At 38.2% G+C, this 14411-nt stretch overlaps 1 protein-coding gene across 1 annotated transcript in view; it reads left to right on the top strand.

Annotated features, from left to right (window-relative positions):
* Window positions 1-14411, top strand: part of GTF2F2 (general transcription factor IIF subunit 2) — a 156073-nt gene that overhangs the window by 16691 nt on the left and 124971 nt on the right. Inside the window, exons 3-4 of the mRNA XM_003980404.6 lie at window positions 6589-6607; window positions 7959-8103. Coding sequence (XP_003980453.1) covers window positions 6589-6607; window positions 7959-8103 — 164 coding nt within the window. The remainder of the gene's footprint in view (window positions 1-6588; window positions 6608-7958; window positions 8104-14411) is intronic.

Here is a 14411-nt window from a genome sequence, read left to right as displayed (position 1 = left end):
ACATTGCTATAGAAATGCTTAAAAACAGCTTGTTCCATGGTAGGCCTCCTGGCTGTCTGTCTTGTTTGTGCTATTAATTCTTTTAGTTTTCATTCCTTATACTGAGTTACTAAATTCACTATTAAATGTAGGGTGATGAGGAATGGCTTTGCAGTGCCTGTGACTAGGTTCTCAGGATTTTAATTGGTTTAAAGTAGATATGAGTCATAGGGTTATGTGGCTATAAACAAAAGGCTCCCTTAGTAGATGTTTGTTGTTTAGGATGAAGTGGGATGATAATCTCACTCTTCTCTTTGCCACTTAGCATATGGTGCAAATATTAAGTTCAGTTCTAGTGCTGTACTTAGAGACATGGACAGATAAGTTCCTTTAGTAGAGTGAGACAAGGACAAAGAAAAAACTAAAAAACTCGGTGTCCTATGAGGAATATTTGAAGGTACTGTGGCTGTTGAGAGAAGATTTAAGGCAGACCAGGTGAAACCATCTTCAAATATTTTTAAGGCTAGGAGATACACAGTCAAGTATGGATTCTTAGAGGAAGATTAACCAGTTTATGGATGATCTGTGTGACAAAAAAAAAAAAAAAGTATATTTGGGTAAAGCATGAAAACAAGGTTTTAAAGAGCCAGTGTGACATAGTGGCTATGAGTATGGACTCAGGAGTCATTCAGCTCTGGGCTTTATCTAGACCTTGTTAACTTACTAGCTGTGTGACTTTCGGTAAGTTGCTTACCCTCTCTGTTTCCTCATCTATTAAAAGGTTGTGGTATTAATATTTCAGGGGTTCAATGCATGTAAAATAGCCAGTAGTGTTTACCTACTGTTGTGCCACATACTGCATAGTACAGACTCTGTGTTGTGTATGATGTGTGGGTATGGACCTCCCTTCCCCGGCACATCTCCCAAAGGTAAGCAGCAGCAGTTTGCAGTGCCTTAGATAGGCCAGAAGCCAGGAAGGTCTGTGTGGTGCGGTTGTTCATTCCAGCAGAGACAGTGCTGTGGAGTAGAGGAATTGGGAGAGGCAGAGGACGGGGAGAAGACATGCAGGTGGGAGTGCAGCTCTCCCCAAATTGGTTCCGTTTATACCTGAAAACAGGAGAATCCAGCCTGTTGTAACAGCTGGTGACATTTGGGCCATTTCTCTTAGGCAGTTTATGCAATGTTTCTAAAGCATTGTACTTGGATTATTTTTATACCTTTGGATGTGTGATGTGTACTGCGTTTCAGTTAGCTTACGGTTTTACTTTAGGTTAAGTTTTATTTGTTTTTTTTTTTAATTTAAAAACTTTTTTTTTAATGTTTATTTTTGATAGAGAGAGAGAGAGAGGGAGTGTGAGTGGTGCAGGGGCAAAGAGAGAGGGAGGCAGAATCTGAAGCAGGCTTCAGGCTCTTGAGTTCTAGCTTTATTTCTAAACACATTTAACAGTTAGGGTCATATGGGGGCCCACTAATAAAAAATATGTGGACAAAAATCAATGAGATGTAATTTTTCTGTTATAAAATTGACTAAATTTAGAAAACCTTACTGTTGATAGGAGTTTAAATAGGTGCAGACTTTCTGAAGGCCAGCCTGGCAACATATATATGTGTACACACATATATGACACACTCACATGTATTCACACACACATTACTGCCCAGAACAAAGTAGAATAATAATCCTGCTGTTTTCTCTGCCAGTTAGCTACAGTGCCAACAGTTCAGTTCTTGGTGCTGCCCTTATAGAAAGACACGGACGAACTCATCCAGCAGTGGGACTGGGATAATGAGAAGGCTAGACATATTAATAATAAAATATTCATGCTCTTGACCCAGCATTTTCATGGCACATAGCTTCTAAAAGAAGTAAGTTAGTGATGCAGAGATAATTTAAAAACTTTTTATTTAAAAAAATTTTAATGTTTATTTATTTTTATTTTTATTAAAAAAATTTTTTAATGTTTATTTTTGAGACAGAGAGTGCAAGTGGGGGAGGGGCAGAGAGAGAGGGAGACACAGAATCTGAAGCAGGCTCCAGGCTCTGAACTGTCAGCACAGAGCCTGATGTGGGGCTTGCACAGACCGTGAGATCATGACCTGAGCCGAAGTCGGATGCTCAACTGACTGAGCCACTCAGGCGCCCCTAATGTTTATTTATTTTTGAGAGCGGGACACAGAGTGTGAGTGCAGGAGGGTCAGAGAGACAGGGAGACAGAATCTGAAGCAGGCTCCAGGCTCTGGGCCGGCCACACAGACACCAACGCGGAGCTTGAACTCACAAACGGTGAGATCAGACCTGAGCCGAAGTCGGATGCTTAACCGACTGAGCCACCGCCCCTAAAAACTTTTTCATTAAAAAAATTTTTTATTTTAATTTTTAAGTAGGCCTGTGCCCGGTGTGGGTCTTGGTCTCATGACCCCGAGATCAAGAGTCCTGTATGTTCCACCGACTGAGCCAGCCAGACACCCCAGTATTTTCATTTTAAAACAATGTCAAGCTACAGAAAAGTTAGTCAGAAGAACAGTATAAAGAACTTTTGTGGTTTTTTGGTGACTACAAAAAGGACATTCTCCTACAACAATCACAGCACACCCCTCCAAATCAGTAGGTTAACATCGTATGGTACTGCCTAATCCTTAGACTTTATTCAGGGTTTGCTACTTATCTCCAGACTGTTTTATAGCAAAAGGATCCAGTCCACAACGTTGAATTATATTCTGTTGTCCGTTCTCTCAGTTTCCTTAAATCTAGAACATTTGGAAGTCTTTGATTGACTTGTATGCTGTATAAGTGTCAACATGCTTGATGTTTACAAGGCTGTTATTTTATGTAATTTGAGTTTGATGTTTCTTCATGATTAGATTGGGGTTATATACCAGGTGAAACTGGGTTCTTACTGTATTTTAGCAAGGTTTATGTGTTTTCATTTTGTCCCATTACTGGTAGTGGTAACTTTGATCACTTGATTAAGGAGTGTCTTCTATGCTTTTTCACTGTAAAGTTACTCTTTTCCCTTTTATAATTAATATTCTGTGAGGTGGTACTTGGAGACTATGTATATATTCGATGTCTTTTTTTTTTAATGTTTATTTATTTTTGAGAGAGAGAGAGACAGAGTGCAAGTGGGGGAGGGGCAGAGAGAGAGAGAGAGAATGAGAGAGACAGAATAGAATCCAAAGCAGGCTCCAGGCTCCAAGATGTCAGCACAGAGCCTGATGTGGGGCTCGAACTCACGGACTGCAAGATCATGACCTGAGCCAAAGTTGGACACCTAACCAACTGAGCCACCCAGGCGCCCCTATGTATTCCTTTCTCATCAAATTTTCCACTTTATTAATTTAGCTATGTTAGTGTGAACTCATGGATTCCAGTTTTAGTCAGTGAGTCAGTTTGTTACTATCATCATTTATTCTCATGTTCAAATTGTCCAAAATGCAGCCACTGGAAGCTCCTCCTAGCCCGGTTCCTATGCCCCTTTGTAAAGTGTGCAGTTCAGTAGTGCAGCCCCATGGCCTTTTGGCATGTCTTCATCATTCTTTGAGCACTTACTTTTTGTCATAGAAAAATGGTTTTGGACTCACCTTGCGTATTTCTGTCAGAGCCTGGAGTCAGGCATTTCTCCATGGAGTCCTAGTTCTTCTTCTTCTTTTTTAATGTTTATTTATTTATTTTGAGGGGTGGGAGGCGGGGAAAGAGGGAGAGAGGGAGAATGAGAATATCCCAAGCAGGCTCCACGCTGTCAGCACAGAACCTGACTTGGGGCTCCATCTCACGAACTGTGAGATCATGACCTGAGTGGAAATCAAGAGTCAGACGCTTAACCCACTGAGCCACCCAGGCACCCCCCCCACACCCCTTTATTTCCTGACCCTGCTAGGTTCTGACACACTTCTTGTTGAAGCATTCCTCTATAGGGATGCCTTCCTTACCCTCCTGGGCGCTGACACCTCGCCCCAGGCTATCCCCTCAGCCCCAGGCACTTGCTTTCCATCCCATTCGGGTTATGCTGCCTCTTCTCAACCCAGTCTTCAGATACCCACCTTCCTTGGCTCCATCTAATGGTTTTTGAACTGGCTTTTCAAGAAGGGAATGTATGAATAGGAATTAAAACAAAACCAACAAAAAATCCTGGAGCACAGTTAAAGACTTGGTATTATTTGGTTGATTTTTTTAACCTTCAAAAAGGGGGTGTTTTATTGGCTGTCAGTAATTAGTGAAAAGTCTCCTCCCATTGATGTCAAATCTGAGAAGTATTTAAAAAGTGTAAGAAAAAGACAATTTTCTAGAAAGGCCAGAGGAACTGGATTGGAGTGTAAAGAAATAGTGGCGGGGTATTGAGAAGTGGACTCAGAGTGATGAAGGACTGACTTGCACAGCATTGTGAGGCATTCAGTGAAAGGGTGGGCTACATGTTCACTGCGTTCATTTCTGAGGATATTACCGTGTTTTACAGTAGTTGATGTTTATAATTTTAACCACAGGTTATCATGAAAAAGATATATTTTATTGGTAATATTGAATGACAAAAGGTCGTGTATACTTCATACATTTATATGCCAAGACAAAAGAATACCTAATCCTTTAAAAATAAGTCTTAAGTCTTTTTTATTCTAGAAAATTAACTCATCCAGAGTTCATCAATCTCTTATCATTCCAGCCAAGATGATGTTATAAATAAATATATGAAAATAAAATTGTCATCCCCTGTTGTGTTCTCTAATTGCATCTGGGTGATTTTCTATCCCCCAGACTGGAAATGTCAGCATGATCTTTAATCAGTCCTTTTCCCCTTGCTGCCTACTTCCAATCATTTCTTCTTCTGTCAGTTCTGACAGGTCAGATATCCTGCCACACACTCCTCCTCTTTGCATTCTGCCATTGCCTGGTTAAAGCCTTCATTACTTTTTTGTGAGTTTTTGCATTAACCTCAATTCAATTCAGTAAACATTCTGCAAGTGCTTTCCCTGCATCTTTGCCTTTATTTTGATTGCAGCACCTCTGTCTGAAAGGTTAGCTTAATTAAATGTCCCTAGAAGCCAGGTCCAGGAGTAATAGGGAAGGGACTGCAATGAATTCATTGCCTGTCTGTGCATGTCAAAGGGATTATTGTCATACTGAATTGAGGGGTGGGTGAGGGCACTATCGCTGCCAAATCTTCCAGTCTTTTGAGAGGAGCTGCAAATGCATATTTTTACATGAAATCTTAGAATTTTTTCACTTCTCTTTTAGGTGCTTCCCAACAAAAGGGTGATCAACATTGCATTTTAATACGTGAAAGACTCTGAGGAGTCCTGCAGTAAACAAATCTGTTTAAGATTCTGGATTCCTTAGTCTGGCCCAAGAGGCTCTTTACCACTTGACTCAAGCCTACCATTCACTGATGTTAGAAAGAATGTGCTAGATCTTCTCACTTCTGTGTTTAATTGGATTACTCTCTTAACCTGGAATGCCTCCGTGCTGTTGACCTCATCTCTCATTTAATTTGTCTTTTGCTAGCTTTCTCATCTGCATTTTCCTGACAGCACGTTGTACCTGTCATAAAGTTATTATCCTGTTTATGTTGTTCATGGATCGAATTGTTTTGCATTAAACTAGGACCTTTGAGGACAAAGACCTGTGTTCATACTGTATACCATGCACTTGGCACAATGCCTAATGTTTGTAGACACTTCATCACAGAATGAGTGGTTGAGCCTCTGAGTGAAGGCAGGTTGGAACTCAGTCTGGTGTTATGGAGAAACAGTAGTTTTCTAACTGGTCGTCATATCCATTTTATATATATTTTCTGGTGCAAGTTTCTAGGAGCATATTTTATACTGTATTCTTTTGTTCATGCAATACATGTGGCTCTCCATTGCCTAAGGAATAAAGTCCATGCTCTGCACTGTGATAGTCAAGATACTCTGTGGTCTAGCCTCAGTTCTCCTTTATAGTTCATCTCCCACTATTCCTTAGTTTGTACTCTCCGAGCCAAATGTGACTACATTTTCATGATCAGACTCTTTGTGGCTTTGCTCAGCTGATACATCTGATACTATTTTCCTGTCTCAGCCTGTTGAAATCCCAGTGCCCTTCAAGACTTAGCTGAGGCTTTCTCTTTTGTTAAGCCATTCCTCAACTCCTAGAATGGAAGAAATGGTCTCCTATCTGATCCTGGCACATTGGGATTCTCTTAAACATTAATTAAAATTTATTTCTTGTAGTTATGGGTATAGCTTTTATATCTTCTGGCTGGGAACAGATATTACATCCAGTACTTTGCTTAGAGTAGATATTTAATACATGGTTTTTAAAATTAGACTATTATATAGTATGCAGAAATAAAGGTAACAGTAACAAGATCATTACTTGGATAAACTGTTATTAGGACAGGTTGCAATAGTGTTAAGTGATATAAACTTATAACATGTACACAGGGGATTAATGTGGTTTTTATTTTTACCAAATGATTACAAGTAGGTCAGTTGAGGAGAGCCAAGGGTAAATATTAGTTGATCTATGTAAATGCTATATTTTATGTAAATATGAAATAGTGTTATTTCTTTTAGTTCTTAACATACATTTGAAGAAAACATGAAATCTAAATAAAATTCTTTCCTTTCTTTTAGGAATCAAGGAAGGACTGAGGTAAGATTATTTCTATGAATATTTTATTGAAAACGTGAGATTATTTTACCATGTATTAGTAATAGTAAAGAGAACGTGGTGTTTGCATTCTGGAAAACTACATCAAAACACTGGCTGATGGTGAGGAACACGTAACAGTATAAATGTCACTTTTGTGTGAATGAATGGACTCCTTTCTAGTCGTTCATTCTTAGCATTTTTCTGCTTTGATCCAAAATATCCCTTCACTGGGTACTATGAGGCTTATTCTTGCTTCAGTATTACTCAAATATTATTTCAGTGTGGCAAAGGCATTTGGTCTGGATTTTTCAGGGCTTTAGGTTTTGACCCATTAAGTCCAGGACATAATTATGGTACCTATCACATACTAGAGAAGTATTTAATAAATGCTTTATGGCCTTTCCTTTGTGGTTGGGAGATTAGTATTTTATGTTTATAAATCCTTTTGATATAAAATGTGAGGTTCCTTTGGGGAGAGCTGGTATGTAGTAAAAATCCTTGTGAAAAAACGTCTACTACGTCTTTTTTATTCTAAACCTCAATATTGAATTACCTTTGTAAGTATTTATTTGTATTTGTTAAAGTATTCAAAAATAAAACAGCACCATGTACTCCTACAGCAGTCATTAAGACCTAAAAAAGAAATACATCCCCTGCTTATGGGAGTGTTTAAGCTTTCTAGTAATAGCTCACTTTTTCCCCCTTTAAGTACAGTCACCTTTTAAATACTCTTGTAATACTCATTCATTAAGCAAATACTGTTTTCCTTCTATGTGCCAGGCCCTTTGCTATATATTTATTTATATTATATATTTAAGTATATACATTTGTAAGGATATAAATGTAAGAAGATAAAATCCCTTGACTTCAGAGACCTTAGGGGAAAAAATTTATTCCTGTTTTGGAGCTAGAGTTTCTTCAGCCATAAACCAGAGAAAAACATTTGAAAGCTGTCATCCATCTTTATAATGGTAGATTAGCACCATTATTCTGACAAATGGGAATAGATTCTCTTTTTATGACTAAGTATTAAGGATTTTTTGGTAAAGTTTTAGAAAAATGTTGAATAAAACTGAGGGCTGATGGGAGGTGGGAGGGAGGGGAGGGTGGGTGATGGGTATTGAGGAGGGCACCTGTTGGGATGAGCACTGGATGTTGTATGGGAACCAGTTTGACAGTAAATTTCATATATTAAAAAAATAATAAAATAAAAGAAAAATGTTGAATAAAATGACTAGAAATTGAGGTTCATATTTTTAAAAAGGTATTTGATTTATAATCAGAATTTCTGTGAAAGATACTTTGAATACATAAGTCTGTTGTAATAAGCTTTTGTTAATGTGTCTGTTAGGTGTCATTTACTTTGAATGAGGATCTTGCAAATATTCACGATATTGGCGGAAAACCAGCTTCTGTCAGCACCCCTAGAGAACATCCATTTGTCTTACAAAGTGTTGGAGGACAGACATTAACAGTCTTTACTGAGAGCTCATCAGGTAAGTGGGAATAGAATTATTTAATGTGATTCCAGTACTTGTTATACAGATGCTGTGTCTCAAATTACACTTTAAGGTCGTTATCAAGGCTGCTTTACCTGTTGTTCTGTCTACCTCTATTATTCATTTCATGCTATTTGTTTCTCTACTTTCCTGTGATTAATGAAATTTTGGCTGTTACTCGAAGGGTTTAATTTCCATTTGGGGCATGAAGAAATAGAACAAAGCAGATGGAAGAGTCTGGTGCATCAAGCTGTCTTCTAGGATGTTGAAGAAACAGTATTCTGAGTTTTGCCAAGATAAGGTCATACTTTCCTGTTTTGGTAAATTGATATTCAGCAACTATAAGTTGTGTTTAAAAAAATACTGCTTAATATTAGGGAATATTTTAGTCTGAATTTTTGCCTTTGTGGGTTTCAGTTCTAAGAGAGCCTTTTTAGTACCGAGATTTGAACTGTTTTTACTTGGTTTTGACACTCAAGAAGCTCTGTGTTAAGTACAGTTTGTAAATTTTGTGTGTTTGCTCTGATATTCTACCAGTTCAGTAAATCAGGAGCAAGTGTTTCAGTTTGTGCATTAGAGAGGGAGATTTTTTGCAGCATATGTATATGTTTATTTTCATTGTTTCTTGATTTTTAACCTTCTCTGAATGTAGAATATTACTATTAATGTAGCAGGGCAACTCATTTTAATGGAGCTAATTTCCTATATCTAATTTAAAAAGTTTGTTTGTTGTGTAAGGAAAATGATTTGTGATTTTGTCATATCTGCATTAAACATTACAAAGAAGGCTATAAGAAATTATAGTATGTTAAGGATGTTATTGTTATAAAAAAAGAATATGTTCAGATAAATTTTTTGTGATGTCTTAGAATATCAGTAGCTATAAAAACTGATCTAAAAAATATTAGTATTTTCCCCCACTTTTAATGTAGAATGTAACACAGGGGTAAAATAACTTTTCTGCCTGTGGTTTAGGGTAAAAGTTTTGTTTTATTGCATTATTCTGATGCTACAATAATATTGATACTATAATAATGTGTAGTATTATGGGAGGTAGAAAGTGTTAAATACTTGCATTTTCTCTTGGAGAGGATTCAGTCATTCAACAAATATTTATTGTATGCCATGCAGGGCATAGCACAGGTGCATCCAAGGAATCTGGTGTTTGTCTTGTGATTGATAGGATTTAATAATACCTATTGAACCTGTGGGTTTTTTCTACTTTTGTGTTGTCCCTGGAGTAGAAGAGGCATAGTACCAAGATCGTAAATAGGAGGCAGAACCGTGAAAAAGTTTGAGGTAGGAAAATTTTGAACTACTTTTGTAGAAAAAGGTATCCTATTTCAGCCTTTTTACATTTTACTAAATTGCTAATTTTTTCAACATGTGATTTATTACTTATATAAAAGACAGTGATTTAGCAGGCTCTGTGCTGACAGCTTAGAGCCTAGAGCCTGTTTGGATTCTGTGTCTCCCTCTCTCTCTCCCCCTACCCCGCTAGTGCTCTGTCTCTGTCTCTCTCAAAAATAAATAAAACATTAAAAAAAAATGAAAGTTTTAAAAGACAGTGATTTAGAACGATAAGGTTTGTTATCCTCAAAATTTATCTTCCATTAAAAAACATTTTTTTTAATGTTTATTTATTTTTGAGAGAGAGAGAGAGAGTAAGCATGTGCAGGCAGGGGAGGGGCAGAGAGAGAGGGAGACACAGAATTCGAAGCAGGCTCCAGGCTCCGAGCTGTCAGCACACAGCCTTATGTGGGGCTCAAACTCACAAACTGCGAGATCATGACCTGAGCCGAAGTTGGACACTTAACCGACTGAGCCACCCAGGCACCCCTTTATCTTCCATTTTTAATCTCGTAAATTCTTTAGTTAGTATTGTTCTCTTTTTGAACATTTTGTGTTCACATTTCTGGTTACAGTGTACTCCAAAGTGAATATGGTATTATAAGGATTATCTTGGCAGGGATATGGAAGTGGATCAAGATTGTCATTCTTCTTCTGGAGTTTGGACAATATGTTCTTGCTTTGTAGAGCTGTGGTAATACAAATGCAAGTCTAAGTTGCTGCTAGATGCTGCACACTATAAGGAAACTTTTTTCTTATTAATAGCAGTCATTTCGGTTTAAGTCATTGTTCCTTGGTTCTCCTTGCACTTTTCTGGGCTTTGTTTTCCTTATTTGTGAAATGGGATAATAATTATTTATGTTTATGTATAAATAGGAATATATTTAAAACACAACAACACTCTACATAATAAATGGTCAGTGACTATTAACTGTTATTATTAGATTTTCTTTTCTTTTTTTTTTAGCTCTATCTATAGATGTATATATTTTTTTAAGTAAGCTCCGGGCCCAATATGTGGCTTGAACTCAGCCATGACCCCAAGATCAGGTGTTGCATACTCTACTGACTGAGCCAGCCAGGTGCCCCTATATTAGATTTTTTTTTTTTTAATTTTTTTTTTTTCAACGTTTATTTATTTTTGGGACAGAGAGAGACAGAGCATGAACGGGGGAGGGGCAGAGATAGAGGGAGACACAGAATCGGAAACAGGCTCCAGGCTCTGAGCCATCAGCCCAGAGCCCGACGCGGGGCTCGAACTCCCGGACCGCGAGATCGTGACCTGGCTGAAGTCGGACGCTTAACCGACTGCGCCACCCAGGCGCCCCTAGATTTTGTTTTTAAACACTTTAGGTTTCAAGTTTATTTTAAGCCATGTGCTTGCAGTTTAGCTGTCTGTGTGTATACCATTTGATGAACTTCAGCCAATAGAGATTTATTTTATTTATTTATTTATTTATTTATTTATTTATTTATTTACTGCTTTATTTATTTATTTATGAGAGTGAGTGAGTGCACATGTGTGTGCAAGAGCATGAACAAGGGAGGGGCAGAGAGTGAGGGAGACACAGAATCTGAAGCAGGCTCCAGGCTCTGAGCTGTCAGCACAGAGCCTGACACGGGGCTCGAACTCGTGTACCACGAGATCATGACCAGAGCTGAAGTCGGACGCTTAATCTACTGAGTCACCCAGGTGCCCTCGTTCAGTATTTTTGGATTGCCTCAATGACCGAGGGGGGGAAAAGAAAACAACTCCATAGAGTTTTTTAATGAACCACTGTTTTTAATGATTCAGTTTTATATGTTAGAGTTTTTTTGTGAGGATGGAATTAGAGGGGACTGATACGTTTTACATTGTCTTCTTAATTAAACCATTCTGCATTTCTTGAGTGTTCTGTGACCACAATTCGTTTCTAGTTGAGTATTCCTGTCTGAGGGAGCATGTTTTATTTTTAAGACTATTTGGGGTTTGACTCTTTTTCTGCCTTCACATTTCTCTATGAAATTCTAAATCTATTTCTCTATTAAATATATTTTTAGCTAGTCTTATCTCTGTACCAGTATCTAGAGAGAAATGCCTGTGTTCAGTCTTCACTTTTTCCTGCTTGGATCTTTGGTTTAGTGTTTTTATCTACTATTTGTTGTAAATTAAAAAACTTATGTTTCTTTTATAATTTACGCCCTTATGTTTGTTCGAACTTAGGTTTTATTCTTTATAATTGCAAATCCTAGACTAAAAGTTGCTATTCATTCATCTGTTCAGTAGATATTTAATTCTAAGCTCTGTTAGAGTAAGACTAGACTTTTGTTCAGTTGGGCAACTGGTATGTGGAAAAAATAAGTGTTACAGAAAGTACTGTCATGGAGCTATGTATAAAGAAGGAAGAAGAGTATGCACTTTAATTGAAGGAACTGGGAAAGACTTCAAAAATGGAGATAATATTTGAGCTGTACCTTAAAAGTATATGAATACTTATATGAATAAGTGTGCCTTGAATAGGAGGAGGGAAAGTAAAGATAAAAAGCATTTTTCTTGCCTTCAGATACCCTATTCTTCTTCACTTTGCTTTCTCCTACCTGTCATACTTTGTCATAATCGATCTAAAATCCATTAAATAGTCCTTGTTGGATCAAAGCAAAAAACTCAGTTGTGGACCTGATAGTCTAGTTTACAGACAAAAAAGTTTGAACTGGTGCCGTGGGAGTGGAAAAGAATATCCTCTTTGAGAGATAACAGAGGTAATTTTGACAGCTTTTGGTGATGAATTGACTCGGACAATTGGATGAGTGAGAAGTCTAGAATGGTTTCTAGGCTTTTTTGGCTTGAGCATCCGGATAAATGGTGAGATCATTACGGAGATAGAAAATATTGGAAGAAACGGGTAGGATTAGAGCTGATAGAACCACGGTGGCATTTGGTGTTCTAAGTTTTCATTACCTTTGACCCTTCTGCAGCAGTTCATTAATTCAACAAACTGATGTTTGTACCTGTTATTTGCAGGACCTCTTTTATTTAGAGTTGGGGTACTTCAGTGAGCAAAATCCCAGCCTTTATGGTGCTTCCATTTTAAGTAAGAGGAAATAGCAACAAATAATAAACATAATGAGTAAATTGTATCTTAGTCTAGAAGGTGGTAAATTATCTGAGAAAAAGGCAGAGTGGTGTCAGGAGTACTGGGTTGAGGGTGGGGCTTGCAAATTTAGTGTGGTCAGTGTGGGTCCATTGAGAAGATGGGATTTGAACAGCCTTGAACTCCGTCCGGAAGACTAGCCATGTGGTGTTAGTAAGCCAGCTAGGAGTTCTCAAGGCAGAAGCAACAACACATTTGCCCTGAGGTGGGAGCAAGCCTAGCATGTTCCAGGAGTAGCAAGGAGGTCAGTGTAGGGTGGAATAGATGGGCCAGCGGGAAGAGTAGTGGGCTAGTGGTAGTAGGAAGCTGGAGCAGAAGGGAGTTGGCAGTGACCGGTCACAAAGGAACTTGTAAACTGGTAACAGTTTTGGATTTTATTCTGAGAAAAGTGGGGAGCCACTGGATGGATTTGAACAGAATAGAGATTTGATCTGATTTACATTTTAAAGAATGACTCTGGCCAGCAAGTAGAGAAGAGACTCTGAGGGCAAGTGTGGGAGCTGGAGGCTACTGCAGTAATCAGGGGAGAAATGACAGAGGACTTGGACCTCTCAGTGGTAGCCGTGACAAAGGTCTGGGCTCTCATCTGATGTCCAATCCCATCTTTTTTTTTTTTTTAGTTTTTTTTTTTTTTTTTAATATTTATTTTTGAGAGTCAAAGCATGAGTGGGGGATAGGCAGAGAGAGAGAGGGAGACATAATCCAAAGCAGGCTCCAGGGTCTGAGCTGTCATTGCAGAGCTCAGTGCTGGGCTCGAACCCACAAACTATGATATCCTGACCTGAGGAGAAGTCGGACACTTAACCGACTGAGCCACCCATCTTTAGTTGTCTGAACAGATAATCCACTTGGATTTTTTGTTACAAAAGTCATATTGATTTTTCCGTTCGTTTATTCTCCAGGTATTCATATTTCTGTCAGTGATAACATCATCAGTCTTTTATTCTCTTGGCCATGATAATTCTTAGACTCCTTTTACTCACACATTTAGTCAGGTGTCTCGTTTCGTCATTTCTGTTGGAAAAATCCCGTGTAAATGTTTGTGTGGTCCCCTGAAGCAGTCCTGTGAAAGCTTCACCCATCCTCTCTACCCTCTCTGGTTCAGTCTGCTGGAATCCCTTTTACAGTAGCTTCCTGGCACCTGCCCCTGCTTTTCCCCTTTGTGTCCCCCCTCCCCTCCCCACCAAGGATTTGTTTGCCTTTTTTAGTTGAAGCCACCTTCCTTCGCTGCTCTAGTCTTGCTTGATTCTTCTTTCTTGGTAGTAAGGTTTGTTTTACTCATTTTGCCCCTGAATTAAACCTTGTGGGTAGGATACTGTGTCTCATGCTTATCTCCATAGTGTCTGGGCTAGGATCGAGCAATATAGTGGGTGAGCAAAGGTGCTAAAATCATTTATTTTCTCTTAAGAATTTCTACTCCAAAGGTACATTTTAGAATAGTTTTTAAGGGAGATGACTTATTAGTGACAAAGGATGGGCTTTCTTCTTCAGAGTTTCTTAAGACGTTTGAGGTTCAAAACTGAATATTAAATTCCTTTGTTTCTCACTTTATTTCTTGCTCGTTATATTTTAATTTTGGCACAGCTGATTCTTTTACCTTTTTTTTTTTTTTTGCTAATCAGAGTAGTCAGCACTGTGTGCTGTAACACTTGGTTAACCACTGCACACTTTATAATAAGACCTATTCCCTGGATAATATAGCAGCTGAGATAATTGGAAGTATGAGCATTTACTTGGTGGTGGCTTGCCTTATTTTAAGCTTGAGTTTGGTAACGTATACCAACACATATTTATCTTAGAATGTATTTGAATTTGAAGTAAAAT

Source organism: Felis catus, chromosome A1 (genome assembly GCF_018350175.1).
Source record: "Felis catus isolate Fca126 chromosome A1, F.catus_Fca126_mat1.0, whole genome shotgun sequence".
Classification (NCBI taxonomy): Eukaryota; Metazoa; Chordata; class Mammalia; order Carnivora; family Felidae; genus Felis; species Felis catus.
This window is presented reverse-complemented; position numbering and strand designations above follow the sequence as displayed.